The sequence below is a fragment of the Podarcis liolepis genome (genome assembly GCF_965112155.1).
Source record: "Podarcis liolepis genome assembly, chromosome: 13".
Lineage (NCBI taxonomy): Eukaryota > Metazoa > Chordata > Lepidosauria > Squamata > Lacertidae > Podarcis > Podarcis liolepis.
The window spans coordinates 35277919-35299993 of NC_139573.1; the positions used below are offsets into that span (position 1 = coordinate 35277919).

General features: G+C 46.6%; 1 protein-coding gene across 1 annotated transcript in view; it reads left to right on the plus strand.

Moving 5' to 3' along the window:
• Positions 1 to 22075, plus strand: part of NGFR (nerve growth factor receptor) — a 59563-nt gene that overhangs the window by 11956 nt on the left and 25532 nt on the right. The window contains exon 2 of the mRNA XM_083470043.1: positions 8368 to 8506. Coding sequence (XP_083326169.1) covers positions 8368 to 8506 — 139 coding nt within the window. The remainder of the gene's footprint in view (positions 1 to 8367; positions 8507 to 22075) is intronic.

A 22075-nucleotide genomic window follows, 5' to 3' on the forward strand; every position in this document is an offset into this window, starting at 1 on the left:
CAGTATGATTAGTCATCATGAGACACAGCCCTTCCTCCTCTGCTCTCAATTGTTTTGTGATGCCCCTTCATTTATGTTCAAAAATATTTCCAATTGCCTCGAAGCTGCGAGAGCCGGTGTACCGTAGAGCATATTTGTTCAGAAATACAGTCAAACCTCGGCTCCTGAACGGTTCCGTTTTTAAACGATTCAGCTCCCGAACGCCGAAGACCCGGAAGTAAATGCTCTGATTTTCGAATGTTTTTCAGAAGCCAAACATCCGACGCGGCTTCTGCTTGAGTGCAGGAAGCTCTTGCAACCAATCGGAAGCCACGCCTTGGTTGTCGAACGTTTCAGAAGCCGAACGGGCTTCCAGAACGGATTACGTTCGACAGCTGAGGTTTGACTGTAAGTCATGTTAAGAGGGAGTTTAGGCTGCAATTCTACATGCTGTGGCAAGTGAATGGAAACCCATTTTAACCCAAGGACCACACTGCATACTGAGCAACCTCGCAAAGGCCTCCTGTGCCCAGGTGTAGGTGGGGCCAGAGGCAAAAGGTGGGCGGCGCAGCAGATGTGATTCGGAGCCCTGTACAGTAGGCAACAGTTGAGTCAGAGGTGTACATATGCACAAACACACACACACATGACTCTGTCTTCCATCTTATTACACTTCCAGCCAGGCAAAAGCAGATGTGGAACAGGGATTAAGAGAGGGGTGCAATGGCAAGAGTCTCAGGCAGGGGTCAGCAACCTTTTTCAGCCGTGGGCCGGTCCACCGTCCCTCAGACCATGTGGTGGGCCAGACTATATTTTGAAGGAAAAAAATGAACGAATTCCTATGCCCCACAAATAACCCAGAGATGCATTTTAAATAAAAGAACACATTCTACTCATGTAAAAACATGCTGATTCCTGGACCGTCTGAGGGCCGGATTTAGAAGGAGATTAGGCCGCATCCGGCCCCCAGGCTTTAGGTTGCCTACCCCGGTCTCAGGGGTCGGAAAGGGAGGCATTTGCCCCCCACACCCCAGCCTAACCCTGGTTATCTATTCCTCCTCTGGGTGTAGCTCCCACTGAACCTGGCCGGCTTTACTTCTGAGCAGCCATGACTGCAGGCTCCCTGACCTAAGGATTGGGTAGTCTGCTACTTGATTCTCGCCTCTGTCAAAGATCCACCCAGTGGCCTTCATCAATTCCCTCTGAGTTTCAGCTCCCCATCTGCGATATGGCTGTGTGATCAGGCTGGCCCGCACTACAGGGTTGTCGTACCACTGCAGAAAATTATGTAAGCAAGCGTTGAAAGCACATTACATCAGGTAATGTCTGCAAAGTGCTTTTAGCACTCTGTTAAGTATATATACACATGCCAAGTATTATTGCCGTGCGCATTAAAACTCTGGGGGAGGAATGCACTCTGCTGCATATTACTAAAGTGCTTATACAGGAGTCTTCATGTAGACATTTTTGGTTTAAACTGCAGCCTAGCCTTTCCATTCCCCAACTCCCTTTTATTTTCCGTTCAAAGGAGGTGCACATCCCAGTTCCTTCTACAAATGTCCCTTCCTCTCGCCCTTTCATCTGTCTACCTCTCTGTCCACACATATAATCTCAGACAGGCTGAAAGGCACCTGGGCCTGCTTCGATCATCGGGTGGAAAGTGAAATATTTAGAAGTTAACCTGCAACAATCATAGAGGAAATTTGCCTATATTCCCTGAGAGATAGCTGGCAGTGCAGTCGCAGGAGCGGATTTGGGTTTTGACAATTAAATGTCAAAGGGTGTGGGTTGCAGCTAAATCTTAGCCCTTCTCAGAGGAGACCCATTGCAGACAATGGAGGGGAATAACTTAGGTCTATTAATTTCGTTGGGTCTCCTCTGAATATAACTTTGCTAGGTACAAACCTGTGCGTGCATGAGACAGCGAGTTAAGTATACAGTTTACTTTATTTTTATTTATATGGTAGCTTCTTATACCGCCCCTTCATCACAAGATCTCCAGGTGGTTCACAAGATAAAAAAAATACCAGGTAAAAGCACAAATCAATAATTAAAACAAAACCAACAAAATAACAATTCCCACCCACACCTCCCATAGAGTTACCACATGCTTACTCAGAAGCAAGTCCCACTGAGTTTGTGAGATTCACTCCCACCCAGCGAAGTGTGTTTATCATTGCAACCTTCATTTCTGAAATGAGAAGGACCAAGCTTGAAGTCTAAAACCCAGTGACTGCTCCCTCTTCCCCCATTCATGTGTTGGCCCTGCCTGTGGGTACTTAGGGGTGGGCTGAGAAGCACGTTGACATTCACAGCTTTCAAGACGGAGTTTTGGCACTGAAAACAATCAGATCAAGTTCAAGGTGTGGCCATTAGCATCTAAGGCCTGTAGCAGCTTGGGACCATTTAACCTGCAAGATCGCCTTGCCTCAAATATGCCCACTTGACCACTTTAATCTACGGAGCTGGCACTGTTACAGCTGCCACCTAATACTCATCCTGCGTGAGTAAGAAATCAATAATTTAGTGTGGTGGCGTCTGCACTTGGGAACTCCCTGCCACTTGACACCAGGCAAGTCCCTTCGCTATACCCTTTTTGGCACCTGCTGAAAACATTTTTGTTTAGGTCAACCAGACATGGAGGGTGTTGACATGTGTTTTAATTGGGTTTTCAGTTTATAGTTATTAATATTTTTAAATCGTTTTAAAGCTGATTTTTTAATTGTTATTATTAAAATCATCATTATTAATTATATATTATTTATATAATTATTGATATTAATTAATATATTAATAATATATTAGTAAAATTATTATTTGATTTTCCAAAAGAAAGAAGAAAACAAACATACATCAAAAGATCATACAAAATCCACATACCAAGATTGCTCTGAATCTCCGGACTCTCCCCTCCCTCCATCCCATCCATGGGTCCTCTTAATTCTGTTTTCAACTGCATATCAATATTTCTCCAGTTTTTCATCTTCCTAAGTTATCTGTACTTTCTGTTACATTACAAGTGTGTTTAGAAACCTGCTACTGTTTTGACCTGTTTGAAATAATTTTGTATATACATTATAAACATTTCCCATTCTTTTTTTTAAAAAAATCTTGTCTTTTTTTATTTTAAACCCCCAATCATTTAATTGTTTTATTCATTTTGTAAAGTGTGTTGAGGGTCGTTGTTGTTTTACAATTGAGCCGTATAGAAAATCCAGGAAATTAACTAACTAACTAACTAACTAACTAACTAACTAACTAGTTAGGGAGTGAAAAGATCCTACTCTTAAACATGATTACCTTAGTGGAAGTCAATAGCACTTTAAATCAACCAGATTTCTCTTTGAGGAAACAGAGTCAGGTTGGGGGTCCTCTGTGTGAGCTCACACTTAGATTATTGTATTTTTTACTGCCCGGGTGGGGAAAGCTGCTTTGTGGGGGTTTTCTGCCTCAGGTGCCACAATAGCTTGACTGGCCTCGGATACATTTTATACCATGATATAGAGGTAGCAGGATGGCAGGGGCACCACCTGCTTTTCTGCCTCAGGCGGCAAAATATTTTGGGCCAGCCCTGTTGGCCTAACCCCCCCCCCCTCCATATAACCACCTCGAAGTGTAGAATGAAAGGTTTCTCTTCTCAGTTCATTGTATTTCTTTGCAAAGGAGGAGGAGGAAACCCCACTGGTCCAAACATGAGCCCGACTTAGAAAGCAATTAAAAGCTTGGCGAAGGTGTCTCTCCCCTCTCTCTCCTCATTTTGTTCCACCTGTCAGAATGCTTTATGGGGTTAATACCTACGGCTTTGTCAACAGGAGTCGTGTTAATAGCAAGCACATTTGGATGGGCCTAATGCAGAACATGTGTCCTCCCCCGAGAGTGATAATCTGTGGGGAAGGGAGGTCCTGGACTCTTAGGGAAAACCCAAAGCTGAAGTGTGGGGCAGGATGCAGACCTGCTCCCCCCAAAAAAGCTGGTGGTGAAATGGATGTTACATTTTTTTACACACTGTTGAGAAGTGGATTTTGTGTGTGTGTGTGTGTGTGAGAGAGAGAGAGAGAGAGAGAGAGAGAGACTGAAGAGGCAATGCTTACTCACTTTTTACCTTCCTTGCTTAAGAAGACCTTCCTTTATTTACACAGCCTGTTGCACTTCCAGGACTTAATTTCTGCCAGCGGGGAGCACTGGAACCTATTTTCAATGTGAGAGTCCAGCCCTGGAAAGCATTGAGGCAATCCTTTAACTTTTATTATTATTTGACAGGTGGAGATCTCTCTCTCTCTCTCTCCCTGATCTGAGAGAGAGAGAACCTGGTGCCATCCAATTGTTGTTGTACTCCAGATCCCATCGGCCCCAGCCATTGTGGCCAATGGTCAGGGATGATGGGAGTTGTGCTTAGGGATGGGTGAATCCACCAGTTCTGGTTTCTTGCAGTTTCTCATCTTTTCCAGTCATAAATCCAGCTCCCCACATTTCCATGTCAGTTTGTGATCCCCCACCCCCACTTAAGTCCTTGTGAAAATTCTTCAGCATTTTAAGGCAAATTTCTGATAAAATACAAGCTTGTGTGCAATTTTGCCTAATAGACACATGTTTGCACAGCTGTCTTTCCTTAAAACATAACAACGCATGTCTGTATGTTATTTTCACTTACATGCCTTTTGATGCACATTTCCTTCCCCTCAATATCTGCATTTTTGTGGCTATTACTCGGTTAGATTGCAAAATTCGGGAAAAAGTGTGCGTTTTGAAAGATGGATGTGTCCTGGTTTGCCCATTGTTTTGGAGAGTGCAAACCAAACAGGTTTGCCTTTTAATGTGGACTGAACTGAATTCCTCTCCAGCCCCTAGCTGTAGTCCAACAGGATCTGGAGGACAGTAGCCTACCCACCCTTGATCTCATTGGCCTTTTCTCATAAAGAGATCCAAGATGGCAAACAGGATCATTTCATAGAAGTCAAGATAGAATTAACAAAAAAAGTATCAAAACAAATAAAGAACAGAGAACAGAGTTGGTGCTGAGCATGTGCAGAGTGTTCACTCCCTCATTGCTGAGCAACAGCAGCCTGGTCCAGTCTCCACACCCCACACACCTTGGTGGAAAAGCCTGAAAATCCTGCTTGAGGACCACCCTGGACACAAAATGACCCTTTACCTCACTGGTCCTTAGTTGATCAAGCATGGTCAAGTTGACCATCCATCTGTGTTTTGTAGGCTGTATGTTTTGAAGAGAAGTCAGGGGTCAGTGGTAGAGCACACACTTTGCCTGCAGAAGTTCTATGGTTCAACCTCTAGTACTTCCAGTTAGAAGGGTTCTTCCTTAAGTAACAGTGCTGGAAGAAACCCCTGCCTGAAACCTTGAGAAAGCTTTTGACAGAGTAGACTAGCCTACCCTTGATGTAGCTGGACTACAACTCCCAGCTCCCCTGACCATTAGCTGTGCTGTCTGGGGCTGATGGCTGTTGTAGTCCAAATATCTAGAGGGCACTGACTTGGGGATGACTGCATTAGACTATACTGTCAGACTCAGGATAAAACACCTTTCTGTATCAACACACCTGAGTTTAGGAGCAGAACGCCAGGGTCAAACGATATGACTTCCAAGCAGGCATAAACTTAGAAAGGAAGCACTGGAGAGCTCCAACAGAGGAGCTGAGCCTGGGCAGAGACTGTAGCCTAGTGCCCCTGCTTTTATTGACCAAAGAGGAACAGGTCTGCCATTACCACTACTCCATGTTTATCTAGCCTCAACAGCATGCTGGCTGCTCCTTTTTCAGGACTACTACTGAATCAGATCAATGTGTATAATGGGGCATACAGTTAGCAAGGAATAATGTAGCTTGAGAAATCAATTGGCTGTCAGGGCTCATCCACACTTCCTTTCATGCACATTTCCAGGTTTTAAAGTTCTGTACCTGAGCGGTTTTGTAAAAGAATCCTGGTGCTTTCCCCAGGAAAACCCACATTTTGCCACTGAATTGGAGCAAATGGCAGTCAGATTTCCTGCAGATTGCCATTCGCACTGGTTTAGTGGTAGAGCACAGCTTTTCCCGGGGAAAGAGCCGGAACAAAAAACCAAACCTGTCAGACACATAGCTTTAAAGTGCAGATCTGTGCCTGCAAAGGACAGGGTAAAAGGAAGCCTGGATGAACACTCAGTTTCAACACAAGGCCACCTGAAATTTCTGTTTCCCACCTGCCTAGCTGAATACAGTGCTTACTGTAGCCATTTCCCAAATTGTTAGTGTGTAGAGGGACTTTGCTGTGCCGTGAGATTCCTCTTAGCAAGCTGCCGGATAAAGAAATACTTAAGTAACTCTTAGTCCTGTCCTCCCCGAGCCCAAAACACCCATCCTGACTTCTGACTGGATCCTGGGATGTCCTGCTTTTTTGGTCCAGCGCTCCGGCACGAGTCAGCTGGTTTGCACCTTGAGTACTGAACCCAAGAGGGAAGCGGGTGGCTCTGTGGGTTAAACCACAGAGCCTAGGGCTTGCTGATCAGAAGGTCGGTGGTTCGAATCCCCACAACGGGGTGAGCTCCTGTTGCTCGGTCCCTGCTCCTGCCCACCTAGCAGTTTGAAAGCACGTCAAACTGCAAGTAGATAAATAGGTACTGCTCTGGTGGGAAGGTAAACGGCGTTTCCATGCGCTGCTCTGGTTTGCCAGAAGCAACTTAGTCATGCTGGCCACATGACCCAGAAGCTGTACGCCGGCTCCCTCAGCCTATAAAGCGAGATGAGCACCACAACCCCAGAGTTGTCCGCGGCTGGACCTAATGGTCAGGGGTTCCTTTAGCTTTATCTTTACTGAACCCAAAGATGCTAGAGGTTTTTTTTTTATCTCAAACTTTTATGCCAATCAGCTGGCCCCCACGAGAGTTCGGGACCAGAAAAACGAGCACCCCGATTTTGATCAATGGCATGTTGGAGGTCATGGAGTTCTAAGAGCGAGACCCTGGCCTGACAAGCCGCTGTGCTCCGAAAAAGGCAGCAAGCCAATATATAACTAAGCTTTAAAGCACCTGCTCTTCTCCCGAAAGAATTAACTCAGCTCTGCTGCAGACTTTACCTCTGCTCCACCCTAGAGGTTGCCTGCCTAACCACACAGCTCCTTGGACGTATTACTGCCTTGCTTGGAAAAGGGTAATATTTATTCGTAAGCTAACTGCTACTCCCGAGAGGCAGAAGATGCATCTAAATCCTCCCAGCACCAGATTATAAAGCACTTTAAAGTATACATTTTCAATTATTGGGCCTCTGGATTCCTGGGAAGATAATGTCCCTTCTGACGTTATGTGCTTCTCCGGAAGAATTGTGGGGAAGCAGGTCTGCAGTCAGTAAATCTATTAGCAGCATCGTCTGGCTTTATGACGAGACAAATTGCTTGGGAGATGGGGCATAAATCTTTCTCTTAGGCTGCAGTCCCCCCGCCTCCTCCACTTACCAATTGAATTCAATAGCACTTACTTCAGAGTAGACAGGGCTGCCTTGTCTGTAGACTTGCAAGGCTTACCTTGGCCTATTCAGTTTCAATCCTTTTGACTTTGTGGACCATCCCTTGCAAGTCCAGCTAAAATAATTTTGTTAGGCATCAAGTAGAGAGTTGGACTAGTTGATCTTTGGCTTCCCTTCCAACTCTAGGATTCTATGAAGTATTTAAGGCTTGAAAATGTTCACATGCTTATTTTTTAAAAAGTCTAGATACTTACAAAGCTAAATCCTTAAGTATCACTGACAAATCCAAAGGCAATAAAAGCTTGCTGAATTCTATACTTGTTGGTAAACCTGGCCAAATCTGACGAGTTTAGTTTTCCTGAAAGTGGTTTTCCTGGAGTGGCTGTCAATCGCTCTTGCAAGGGCACTCTGAGAAATGTAGCTCTGTGAGGGGAATGGGCGGGGAGTTTCCTGCCATATAACACCAGTCCTGAAAGACCTACATTGACTCCCAGTACATTTCCAAGCACAATTCAAAGTGCTGGTGCTGATCTTTAAAGCCCTAAATGGCCTCGGCCCAATATACCTGAAGGAGCATCTCCACTCCCATAATTCAGTCTGGACACTGAGGTCCAGCTCCGAGGGCCTTCTGGAGGTTCCCTCACTGCAAGAAGTGAAGCTACAGGGAACCAGGCAGAGGGTGCCTTCTCGGTTGTGGCGCCCGCCCTGTGGAACGCCCTCCCATCAGATGTCAAGGAAATAAATAACTGCCTGACTTTTAGAAGATATCTGAAGGCAGCCCTGTTTAGAGAAGCTTTTAATGTTTGATGTTTTATCATGTTTTTAATATTCTGTTTGGAGCCTGACACTCTAACAACTGCACCACACTGTCTCTGTGTTCATGCATCCCATTTCAGGAAGCGAGTAACACACACCTTCTGCTTGCCTCTCGCCACAGGGCTCTGCGTGGGCCAAGGAGACCTGCCCCACCGAGAAGTACACCACCAGTGGAGAATGCTGCAAAGCCTGTAATGTTGGGGAAGGCGTTGCCCAGCCCTGCGGGATGAACCAAACCGTCTGTGAACCATGCCTGGACAGTAAGTAACACACAAGCATCCTTTGCCCATCCCTGAAAAGTGTGCATGACCTCGTTGCTTAAAATCATCGCCCCTAAAGGGCGATCAAGAGGCAGACACAGGAAATTCCACGAATTATTATTTTCTTTCTTTGTTCAATTTATATACCACCCTTTATCAAAAGATTCCAGGGTTGTGTACAACATTAAAAACACATGACAGAACACCAATAATAAAAACATAATAAATAGGATAAAGGTAAAGGGACCCCTGACCATTAGGTCCAGTCGTGGCTGACTCTGGGGTTGCGGCACTCCTCTTGCTTTATTGGTCGAGGGAGCTTCCAGGTCATGTGGCCAGCATGACTAAGCCGCTTCTGATGAACCAGAGCAGCGCACGGAAATGCCGTTTACCTTCCCGCTGGAGCAGTATCTATTTATCTACTTGCACTTTGGCGTGCTTTTGAACTGCTAGGTTGGCAGGAGCAGAGACCGAGCAACGGGAGCTCATCCGATTGTGGGGATTCAAACCGCCGACCTTCTGGTCGACAAGTCCTAGGCGCTGTGGTTTAACCCACAGCACCACCTGCGTCCCAATAAAAAGCATACTGACTGACAAATAATGAAACGGTTAATAACAGTCCTCTGCTTTAAACAGTAAACTATGAAATTCAGTACATGGGAGTGCTACCTGTTCCAGGCGAATTTCGCTTATTAAAAGAAATAAATTGAGATGACTCAGGTGCACTGGTGAATGCTGATATTCACCCCCCCCCCAAATCATCTAGAGTGGATCTGTGTTCACATATTTGAAGAATTTTCAAAATCTCAAAGCATCCCAAGTTAAGTATTCCACAGAATTTATCACCTGAGATCAAGTTAGACATGGGCTGTTCTGTACTCATCCTGCTCACGGGTTTCCCACAGACATCTGGTTGGCCACTGTGAGAACAGGATGTTGGACTAGAAAGGCCATTGGCTGGCTCCAGCAGGCTTTACTTAGGCTCTTCCTTGTTGTCCCCCCAGCTGAGTATGGTCCACACTGACCGACAGTAACTGCCCAGGCTTTCCCAGATTTACCCGGAAGAGCAGAGGAGTAACTTGGCTCCCATGCACCCTTGGCAAGGAGCTGTATTAGCATCCCCCCACCTTAAAAAAAGGGGTGGCGCGGGTGGCGCTGTGGGTTAAACCAGAGCCTAGGACTTGCCGATCAGAAGGTCGGCGGTTCGAATCCCCAAAACGGGGTGAGCTCCCGTTGCTCGGTCCCTGCTCCTGCCAACCTAGCAGTTCGGAAGCACGTCAAAGTGCAAGTAGATAAATAGGTACCACTCCCGCGGGAAGGTAAACGGAGTTTCCATGCACTGCTCTGGTTCGCCAGAAGCGGCTTAGTCATGCTGGCCACATGACCCGGAAGCTGTACGCTGTCTCCCTTGGCCAATAAAGTGAGATGAGCGCCGCAACCCCAGAGTCAGTCACAACTGGACCTAATGGTCAGGGGTCCCTTTACCTTTACCTTAAAAAAAGGACCACTTTACCACACTCCTTTGTGCTGTGGTGCAGCATGCAGGGGAAGAGGAGGGCTGTAACCCCGGGCACAGAAAGTGCCCTCACAACCCAGTTCCCTCACAACAGGTTCCCTCAGCGAAGCTACATGGCTGTCACCTTCCCGAGCTGTGGGGAGGCAAGCCACACCCAGGCTGGGCCTTCAGAGCTGCAGCAGTGCTTCCTTCTTCTAGTGGCCGGTGAAGGGATGCCTGGCCCTGGGTGGAACTCCCGCCCAGCAGAATTCTCCTCGCCTGCGCCAGTCCTTCTCCTGGTGTGTGACCTTGGGTGAGGTATGCCTTGTTTGGCAGGAGCACAGAGAAGAGAGCCACCCACTCGGCCAGGACCAGCTTATGCCCACCCACATTGCGCAGCCAAGGAGAGTTGGCCGGGGATGGACTGCAGTTGGAGTCTCTGCCGCCCTCCTCCTAGGCCTGCTGCCAAGCCCACCAAGGAGCACCAGGGAGCTTGCCGAGCTGAGAGGGCAAACACGGCAGCCTGCAGGCAATCTCCGTGAGGAGCGGCTGCCATGGGGCGTAGCGAAGTCTGCCTGTTTCCCCCTGTGCAATGCCCACAAGGAGGTCTGGGGGCACAATCCTTGTCCCGGGCACTGCCAACGCACGCTATGCCACTAACGGGAAGCTTCTGCTGTGCTTGACCTCACTGTGACACATTTCCACACATACACAGTGGTACCTCTGGTTAAGAACTTAATTTGTTCTGGAGGTCCGTTCTTAACCTGAAACTGTTCTTAACCTGAGGTACCACTTTAGCTAATGGGGCCTCCCGCTGCCGCCACCCGATTTCTGTTCTCATCCTGAAGCAAAGTTCTTAACCCAAGGTACTATTTCTGGGTTAGCGGAGTCTGTAACCTGAAGCGTCTATAACCTGAAGCGTCCGTAACCCAAGGTACCACTGTATATGTCATACACTCCATAGTTTGATAGGTGTTTTTTTGAGAGGGGTGTCCCCTTGCTCTAGGCCTGCGCCCCCCTGGGGGCTGGTTTCACCAACCCCTAGGTACGCCTCAGTGGCGGAGATGTTGGGAATTGGACATGGGCTCGTTTGCATGCAAATCAAATGCTCTGCTATTGAGCTACAGCTGTTCGCCAGTCGACAGCCTTTTGTGGAAGGAACAATATCTTTGATTAGAGCCCTGAACTGCTGTACCACTTGCTCAGATTTCCTTTTTTAAGGTCGAGAGTAAAGGGGACTCGGCAGCAAGCGGCAGCTTTAAGATGCAAATATTTCTACGTCAACATCTCAGATGGCATTTCACAGAATGAGATTTTGCTGCTGGCAGTAGCTTCTCTTTAAACACTGCATGCAGATTGCATACCCTCCAACGTTTCTCCAATGAAAATAGGGATGTGCTGTTAATAATAATAATAATAATAATAATACCCTGCCCATCTGACTGGGCTGCCCCAGCCACTCTGGGTGGCTTCCAACATATATAAAAATATAATAAAACACAAAATATTAAATATCACTTTCCCTATATAGTGCTGCCTTCTAAAGGTTGTATCTTGTTGGCTTGGGGGTCACATAACTCCATACCCTCCGACATTTCTCCAATAAAAATAGGGACACCCTAAGGAAAAGTGGAACCTTCCGGGATCAAATCAGAAACTGGCATGGCTTCTGTAAATCTGGGACTGTCCCTGGAAAATAGGGGGACACTTGGAGGGTCTGTGATTCCAGGGTGTCTCTGGACAAGAGAGACGGGAGCTCCTAAGCCCTCGAAAGCACCAAGTGCCCCTGGCAGGGGAGCGACACAAAGGTCTGGTTCTGCTCCACACAGCACTGGTGAAAAATAAACTAAAAATAACATTCCCATGCAAAATCAATGGCTGCTACTTAACCTCAGCAGAGAATGGCAGCAGAAAGGCTGGGTATCAAATACCAGGCTGATAATCTGACCTTGGAAGACTTGCTGCATTGGCATTTGGCAGGGCAAGAAGGAAGGAAGGAAGGAAGGAAGGAAGGAAGGAAGGAAAGCTACTGTGCTGCTTTTCAGAAAAAGGAAGCAAGCCTGCAAACTTTCATTACTGCCCAAGGTGATCTCAAGGCTCTGGGCCTTGTGAGGAGTCTTGGTCCAGGGCTGATTGGTTCACCTGCATCTTGCATGCTACCAGATTCATTATATCTATATCTATCTATCTATCTATCTATCTATCTATCTATCTATCTATCTCTATCTATCTATCTATCTATCTATCTATCTATCTCTCTATCTCTCTATCTCTCTATCTCTCTATCTCTCTATCTATCTCTCTATCTCTCTATCTCTCTCTATATCTATCTATCTATCATCTATCTATCTATCTCTATCTATCTATCTATATCTATCTATCTATCTATCTATCTATCTATCTATCTATCTATCATCTATCTATCATCTATATCTATCTATCTATCTATCTATCTATCTATCTATCTATCTATCTATCTATCTATCATCTATCTATCATCTATCATCTGTCTACCTACCTACCTACCTACCTACCTACCTATCTATCTATCTATACGTACATGATTTGCAGGCATGTGCTGGCAGAAGTGCATGCAAAGCCAAGAGGGCAGCAGGTCCCCTGGGGGATTTCAGCTGAAAGCGGACACTCTGGATAGGGCAAATCAATAAAGAAGAATAAGCACACAGCTGTGAGAGACAAAAAAAAAGCCTTCTTCCAGATGAGTCAGCCCTCCGAGAACCAAACCAGGCCCTCAGTGGCATCTGAGACGTATTTGGGAGTGTTTAGGCATACCTCCAGCCTGTTCTCCTGTGTTGCAACCACCACTAGGAAAGAGGGAGAAGTTTGTTCATTCGCACCTCCCGATTCAGTACGACAGGCATGGCAGACCCTCCAAGTGTCCCTATTTTCCAGGGACAGTCCCGGGTTTATAGAAGTCGTCCTGGTTTCTGATTTGACCCTGGAATGTCCTGCTTTTCCTTAGAACGTCCCTATTTTCCTCAGAGAAATTTTGGAGGGTATGGTAAAGGTAAAGGTAAAGGGACCCCTGACCATTAGGTCCATTCACAGACGACTCTGGGGTTGCGGCGCTTATCATGCTTTATTGGCCGAGGGAGCCAGTGTACAGCTTCCGGGTCATGTGGCCAGCATGACTAAGCCGCTTCTGGCAAACCAGAGCAGCGCACGGAAACGCCATTTACCTTCCCGCCGGAGCGGTATCTATTTATCTACTTGTAGTTCGTTCTTTCAAACTGTTAGGTTGGCAGGAGCAGGGACCGAGCAATGGGAGCTCACCCCTTCACGGGGATTCGAACCACCAACCTTCTGATCGGCAAGCCCTAGGCTCTGTGGTTTAACCCACAGCGCCACCCACGTCCCTGGAGGGTATGGTAGGACACTCCTATTTTCCAATCTTTATTAAATGTTGGCAATTATTTTTCTCTGATAATAAACATGTCAGTTTCACCATCACAGCTAAGGGGGTGGGACAGGTAGTAGATCTAATAGGCTTCAAGTTACAAGAGGATGGGTTTAGGCGGAACATAAGGAGAAATGCCTCAATGGTAAGAGCAGTTCAAACTTAGAATCAATTATTTGCGGCGTGGCGGGAACCACTTTGCTGCAGATCCTCCATCTGAGGCCAGACAGCCACCTCTTGGGCATTCTTTAGCTTTAGCTTTCCTGCCGGGAGTTGGACTTAGTCTCCTGAAAGACCTCTTTCAAGTCAATAGTTTTATACATCACGGTACAGGGTGTCAGCAAAACCAGTATAGAACAAACGACAAGAAAGTCTGAAGTGTAAAAAATGTGCAGCTGCAGGATCCTGGTACAGACAGGGATGTAAAAAGACATTATTTTCCACTGTGCCACAACCAGCGCCGTTTCTGTTCTGCTGCACTTCATCTTCCCCCAAAACAATGCTATTTGACTCCCTTTTCTCTCTGAACCAGATTTAATAATGTAATTACTTCGGTTATCGTTACTTCCTTCTACACCATCCATTACAAGGGGCCTTGGGGTAGGGAATATCGTTAATAACATATTGTTTGCATCCTGAAAAATATACAGTCGTACCTTGGATCCCGAACGCCTTGCGAGTCGAACGTTTTGGCTCCTGAACGCCACTAACCGGGAAGTGAGTGTTCCGGCTTGCAAATGTTCTTTGGAACCCGAACGTCCGACATGACTTCTGCAGCTTCCGATTGGCTGCAGGAGCTTCCTGCAGCCAATCGGAAGCAGTGCCTTGGTTTCCGAATGTTTTGGAAGTTGAATGGACTTCCGAGGTACCCCTGTAATGACAAAGAAATTGTGGACTGGGGTGAACAACAAAAGGCGGCAGCAGATACAAAACATATTTGCTTGCCTGTTTTCCGTTCCTGTTTGCAGACCAACAAGCAAGAAGTGAAGTTACAGGGAACGAGGCCAAAAGCTTTTTCGGCAGTAGCACCCTCCCTGTGGAAGGCCCTCCTATCAGATGTCAAGGAGATAAAGAACTACAAAACTTTTAGAAGAAATCTGAAGGCAGCTCTGTATAGGGATGTTTTTAATGCCTGCTGTTTCGCTGTGTTCTGTTAGATTCTGTTGGAAGCTGCCTAGAGAGGCTGTAGCAACCCAGTCAAATAGGCGGGGTAATAAATTATTATTACTGTATAAGCAAACTTTCAGTTTATATAAAAACACAAGAAAACATCAAACACTACAAACTTCTCAATACAGGGCTGCATTCAGATGTCTTCTGAAAGTTGTGTAGTTCTTTATCTCCTTGACATCTGATGGGAGGGTGTTCCACAGGGTGGGCGCCACTACCGAGAAGGCCCTCTGTCTTGTTCCCTGTAACCTTGTTTCTCATAGTGAGGGAACCACCAGAAGGCCCTCAGAGCTGGATTTCAGTGCCTGGGCTGAACAATGAGGGTGGAGATGATCCTTCAGGTAGCTACAGTTGTCTCCTTATGCCCTAATCCAGCAAATGAAATGCACACTTAGAAACAAACTCCTGCAGGAGGGGTTTTCCTGGAGTGGGTTTGCAGAAGCCTCTTGCCTTGGGGTGGTGGTGAAATGACTGTATGGAGTCACCCACGTGCGCAGCTTCAGAGGCATTGCTGGGCCTGTCTGGTTTGCATTCTGGGGGACACATTCCTTCCTATCCACCCCCAACCTCATATTCCAGGACGCTGCAGAGTGGAGACATTTCCTCTCTCATCTGGGATCTCCGTTTGGGGAGACGGGAGGGAAGAAGGCTTACAGCAGGCAGATTTACGGTTTGTCTACCTCGTTGAAAACTACCACACTGTGCATATGTGTTTAGCTCCGCTAAGCTGCCTGTGGGTGGTTTGTGGGCATAAACACATGCGCTGCTGTTTTATGTTACCGTGCAGAAGCCTGACCTTGCGACACCCTTGCGCATCTGCGCTGCACCGCCGGTCTGTTTCCGTTGTTGGGTTGCAAGATCAGAGCCTTTGGCTTGGGTCCCAGTGCTGCAGAGTCCCCTTCCCTTAAAAGAAGACAAATAAAAAGGCAATGGTAAACTTCAGTGAAGAAATAATTCTCAGGTTTTCCCTGTGTGAGATCAACATGGTAAAAGAGGGAGCAAAGGGAACTGCGTTGGAGGAGGAGGAGGAGGAGGAGAAGAAGAAGAAGAAGAAGAAGAAGAAGAAGAAGAAGAAGAAGAAGAAGAAGAAGAAGAAGAAGAAGAAGAAATAATAATTCATGGTCCGGCAAAATCTTTGTTAGAAGGTCCAGCGCCAAGGGCCTTCTGGCAGTTCCCTCGCTGTGAGAAGCCAAGTTACAGGGAACCAGGCAGAGGGCCTTCTCGGTAGGGGCACCCGCCCTGTGGAACACCCTCCCACCAGATGTCAAACAACTATCAGGCTTTTAGAAGGCATATGAAGGCAGCCCTGTACAGGGAAGTTTTAAATCTTTGAGGTTTTATTGTGTTTTTAATATTTTGTTTGGAGTTGCTCAGAGTTGCTGGGGCAACTTATTCAGATGGGTGGGGTATAAATAAATTATTATTATTATTATTATTATTATTATTATTATTATTATTATTATTAGAACCAACCAATAAAATGAAATAAAAATCACAGAATTGTGCTGAAGTTCACCACTACTCTGCACATGTAGCAACTCGTCAATGTCCCATTGCTGGCAGCGGTTGGATTTATTAATATGTAGCTGTCTCCTCTTGGCATCCTTCTGCTTTCTGAATGCTTCCCCTCTCGCTCCAGGCCGCCGCTGAGACAGTGCCCATTTGGCTCAGCCACCTCCCTCCCGCAAACCTGCTGTCTTCTCCCCTCCTCTGCACCAGTCTAATGGTTGCCATCAATAATTCAGCCTGATGGAAGGATCCACCTGGGTTAATGGGAGCTGTTTGCTCCAGCCGCTGAGTTGGCGCTGGATGTAAAACCATGGTTCTTCCAGAGACTGGAGCGGGCGGCTTCAAGTTCTCAGGTCACGTTGGCAAGGGGCAGCAGGCAGCGGCCTAAGTGGAGGTTGGCCCATTGGGGCAAATCATAGAATCGTGGAATTGCAGAGTTGGAAGTGACCCTGAGCATCATCTGGTCCAACCCCTTGCCGTGCAGGAATAGGCAGCTGTCCCATAGGGGGATGGAACCTGAAACCTTGGCATTATCGGCACCACGCTCTAACCAACTGAGCTATGGGGCACCGTCAAGGCTCTGTCAAGGCTTCGGCAAAGCTATTCCTCCCCTGGTTGCAGAAAGAGCAGAGAAAACAAGGCAGAGTCCTTTTTAATGAGTTCATTCAATCCTAATAGTGAGAGACAAAAGAACACAACAAGCCTTAATACAGTGGTACCTCGGGTTAAGAACTTAATTCGTTCCGGAGGTCCGTTCTTAACCTGAAACTGTTCTTAACCTGAAGCACCACTTTAGCTAATGGGGCCTCCCGCTGCCACCACGTGATTTCTGTTCTCATCCTGAAGCAAAGTTCTTAATGCGAGGTACTATTTCTGGGTTATTTCTGTACTGCCTCCCTCTTCTCCTGCAGCGTCAGGAGAAAGGGGTGTGTGTGATCTCCACCATTCCTCCTCCATCTTTCCCTCTTGAGTCCAATCCCTGAAAGGTACTGTCCCCTCAAGCACAGTCGGCCCTCAGTCAGGTATCACCTGCCTGCCTCCTTAAATACAACCAGTCCTGTGGATGATGTTGGCCATAGGAGCCAACTCCTAGGGGCCGAGGAGTCTTCGGCCCCTCCATAAAATATTTGAGCCTCCCCCCAAGTTGATAGACATTGCCATTCAAATGGTGCATGTGCACTGCGTCATGTGATTGATTATGCAGGGCGGGGCTTACCTGGGTCCCCCCAATATTTTATTTAAGTTGGCACCCTTGGCATTGTCTGTCAGCCTCCTTCTTTTCAGCCTCAGTGTTGCCTTTGTAGAATTCAGCAGGGAGGACGACGACGAAGAAGCCGGAATTAGTTGGCTTGGCCTATTACTGTCTCTGTCTCGGCCTGCCACTGGCTTTTGCTCCTGTGACTGTTAGCCTCCATGCCATCCATCTTCCAACTGGGCACCAGCCTCCACTGGTAATTTTTGTTGGCATCCGTCTGTCTCGGGAGACAATGGAAGAGAGCGTTTTCAGGGCTGAGGTCAAACTGTTGGAAAGTTACAGCGCCTGCTGTGCATGTAGAGATGGATGCTGATTTCACAGAAATCAGAGAATTGTAGAGCTTGCCAAGTGTCTCCTCCAACACAATAGCACCAGCCATTGACAAACTGACAGCCATTGACAAATCCAACCCTCAGACCTCCGCAACTTGCCTGGGCTACCAACCTGCCCATATCTCCATTCTCCAGTTCCCTCTTTGCCTCCCCTGGACTGTTTGCCTAGGCTGTGTGGGAATGTTGTGGATAGTAGGAGAGGATATATTGATTAAAAATTATCCTTCCTCACTCACTCTAGTGAGTCAGTAGCAGAGTACATTCTCCTGTATATTTCAGGAAGCTAGTTAGTAGATTCGTTAGAATCTCTTGAGTTAAGCTATGGTTAGGCAAACTAAGGCCCGGGGGCCGGATCCGGCCCAATCGCCTTCTAAATCCGGCCTGTGGACAGTCTGGGAATCAGCGTGTTTTTACATGAGTAGAATGTGTCCTTTTATTTAAAATGCATCTCTGGGTTATTTGTGGGGCCTGCCTAGTGTTTTTTACATGAGTAGAATGTGTGCTTTTATTTAAAATGTATCTCTGGGTTATTTGTGGGGCATAGGAATTCGTTCACTTTTCTTCTTCAAAATATAGTCCAGCCCCCCACATGGTCTGAGGGACAGTGGACCAGCCCCCTGCTGAAAAAGTTTGCTGACCTCTGAGATAAGCAATCCAATCTGGCTTGTCCAGATTTGGATTCCTGGTAAACCCCCTTGGTTCCTTCTAAAAGAGAATAAAGACACAACAGTCTTCTCTTGAATGTAATAAGAAGTTTACTTACATTCAGTTCACGGTATGATCCTGGAGGTGGGCTTTAGCCTATAGTTACAGAAGGGAGTGTGGGTTCATCCTATATGAGGATTGAGCCCATGGGCTGCTGGCTGAGAGCCAGCAGACAGCAAAAGCATCAAGATGGTATAAAGCGAAGAAAGGTCAAGAGAGAAGGGAAGGTGGCTGTGGGACTAGCCCTTTTATGGGGTCTGCCAGGGTCACGCCCATCTACTTGGTCACATGCAGGAAGAGGATGCTCCAGACCAGGTGTGACAGGAAGTCCTCATGGCTGGAGTAACATCCCCCTGTGTGTCCACTCTGGGCAAACAGGAAATGTTGTACTTGACTGCTACAGTGATGTTACATTCCACAGGCTGCTCACCTACCCACATCCCATCCCTCCAAGTTATCACCACCTTATGGTGGTCCCAGGGCAGGTTACAACAACTAAAACACAAAAGAGCCTCATATAGAGGGTCAAGACCTTGGCACCACTAGATCAGTGTTGCTTCTTCTAGTGGGTAGTGGACTCCCAAGAATATCCAACAAATAATAATAATAATAATAATAATAATAATAATAATAATAATAATAATAATAATTTATTTATTTATATCCCTCCCATCTGGCTGGGCTTCCCCAGTCACTCTGGGCAGCTTCCAAAATTTTTAAAAAATACTGTAATACATCCACAGGGAGGGCGCCACTACCAAGAAGGCCCTCTGCCTGGTTCCCTGTAACTTGGCTTCTCGCAGTGAGGGAACCGCCAGAAGGCCCTCGGTGCTGGACCTCAGTGTCCAGGTAGAACGATGGGGGTGGAGACGCTCCTTCAGATATACTGGACCGAGGCCGTTTAGGGCTTTAAAGGTCAGCACCAACACTTTGAATTGTGCTCGGAAACGTACTTTTCCCAGATTGTGCTACTTGATCCTTGGAGATATCAGGATTTGAATCTGGGGCCATCAGCTCCACCACCAAGGAATCAGTCCTTCCCCGAGAAGACTGAAGGCTCCGATAACATTTCTTTTTTCAGCGCTCAAGTCTCTTAACGTTTCAAAACATCCCTTCTGCTATTTAACCTTAATACTCCTTCCTGCAATTTAGATCTATTACTTTTGCTTCCTTCCCGCCCCGCCCCCCGAGTTAACAAGGGGGATTTGGGGAGGCGGGAGTTTGCCCGAGAGGCCGGTGACAAAGGCTACTGCTTCATTGATAGTGACAGCAAAGGGCAAGTTTAAATGAGAGCGTGGTGTGTTTTGTTGGAGGCATTCAATCTGAAGAGTGGCTTTTTGCGTCCTGCCATTCAGAAGGAAAATGGCTATTTCCCAAGAATGTCCTCAAGAGATCACACAGCTGATGAAAGATTAATAGGGTGCAATGGGAGGGAGAGGGTGTGTGTGGAGGAGCTGGACTGCTGCAAAAACACGGCAGAAGGAATCAATGAAAAAAACACCCTTCGGTTTGCTTTTATCAGCGAACCCACCAATTTTGCACTTTTTTGAAACAGTATGCCAACCGAAACGAGTTTCTGCGAATTTTGCAGTGTAGTTCGCTAGCCACATAATGGGTAGGAAAAATGCGTGTAGCTGGGGTAAAGCGGGCATAAAAATGCACATATTTGTGAAAAAAGCAAAAGAAAATGCGAATATTGGGCAAAATAGCATATTAGGGGTGTAGGGCTGTGTCTAGATGCTAGGAGAGGATATATTTATTAGCTATTATCCTCCCTCCCTCATGTTTGTGAGTTCAGCAGAGTGCATCTCTTTGCAGCTTAAAAGGGAAGCTTAGATAGGCTAGTTTTAGCCTTTTAGTTTAAGTAATCCAGAATGCTTTAAGGCAGACTGGATTCTCCTGGTTTTGCCCCCCCCCCTTCACCTTGAAACACAAATCACACAAACAGTCCTGTAAAAGGTAAGAATAACATTTGCTCCCTCAGAGTTCCTGTTGCAGAATAACAGAAACGGCAGGTTTATTCAGCCTGGCTTAAAATGGCAATTCAGTTGCAAAGGCATGCTTAAGTCTAGCTTAAGATGGAGTCTGAGCTGCAGTTTTGTTTTTCATTCGCAAACTGATGTGGGAATGTGGAGGGCTGGACTTGAGAGTGGGCAAATGAGAAACCAAGAGGAACTGAAATGTGCAGCTTTGCTTAGCCCTAGGCTCAACACCACACCTGAAGGTAAATCAAGAAATGAATTAAGAGCGTTTTTGGGAGGGGGGCGATTTAAGCCTGGTGCTGTGGGTTAAACCACAGAGCCTAGGACTTGCCAATCAGAAGGTCGGTGGTTCGAATCCCCATCACAGGGTGAGCTCCCCTTGCTCGGTCCCTGCTCCTGCCCACCTAGCAGTTCGAAAGCACGTCAAAGTGCAAGTAGATAAATAGGTACCACTCCGGCGGGAAGGTAAACGGCGTTTCCGTGTGCTGCTCTGGTTCGCCAGAAGCAGCTTAGTCATGCTGGTCACATGACCCAGAAGCTGTACGCCGGCTCCCTCGGCCAATAAAGCGAGATGAGCACCGCAACCCCAGAGTCGGTCACGACTGGACCTAATGGTCAGGGGTCCCTTTACCTTTACCTTTTAGAGTCACTGTGCAACCTGGTTACACGAAGGGTCATTTCTTTAGATAGCCAGCACTTGTGTGTTCCTGCATCAATCTGAAACAAGTTCTCCTTCTCTAGACGCCTTTGGGCAATGATGGTGAGGGTGATCCCGCAGAGAAAAAAGCAGGCCAGGAAATTTGGGACTTGACTTGAAGCAGGGCACAGAAAGATTGATTTCCACACACTATTTAATTCCCTACAGAGTGCAGCTGAAACCAGAGAAGCAGGAACGAAGAGCAGGGTCAGTGGAAAGTCAGCAATTTTGGCATCGTTATTCAATGTTTACATTGGACACCAGAATCCTAATCCTTTCCCATAGCTAATTGACGGGAAAACAGATGCTTGATCAAACATTGCTCCCCGCATCCCCACTGTGGAACAGAGATGGCAGCAATGTATGGCTGCCAAATCAACATTTATTTACTCGCTTGCCGTATTTATAGCTTGCCCTGTAGCAAGGTTTTCGGGGTGGCTCACAATGGGAAATAAAGTCATGTAAAACTTAATAATAATTGAGACAGCGATAAACATACATTTATGTATGTATTGGCTATATATTTTGGAAAGTGGTTGACCTGTTTGCTATGCATTTGGACACCTTTTAAGACATCATAACCAAATCTTGCATGATGATTTCCTGAGATCAAGGAGCAGGTTGTCTTTGTTGGGATACAATTAGACACCATTTGGAATCAAGATGGCGGGCTGCACTGATTTTAACCACCGGTTTCAAAACTGTACTCACATTTTGGGTTTCTTGGAATTCCCAAGCAATGCTAGGTACACATGTACGCACACACACACACACTTTTATGCATATACATGCATATAAACAGGGCTGGATTAACCATTAAGCAAAATAAGCACATGCTTAGGGCATCAAAGGAAGGGGAGCACCACAGAAATTTTCCATTGCTGGATTTACCACGAACCATATGCTGCAGCTGAACCAGGTTCCACAAAAAAGGCTCTCCTAATATGCATGTATACTAATAATTTTATCATTTATACACCAACCCATCTGCATAAGTTGCCCCAGC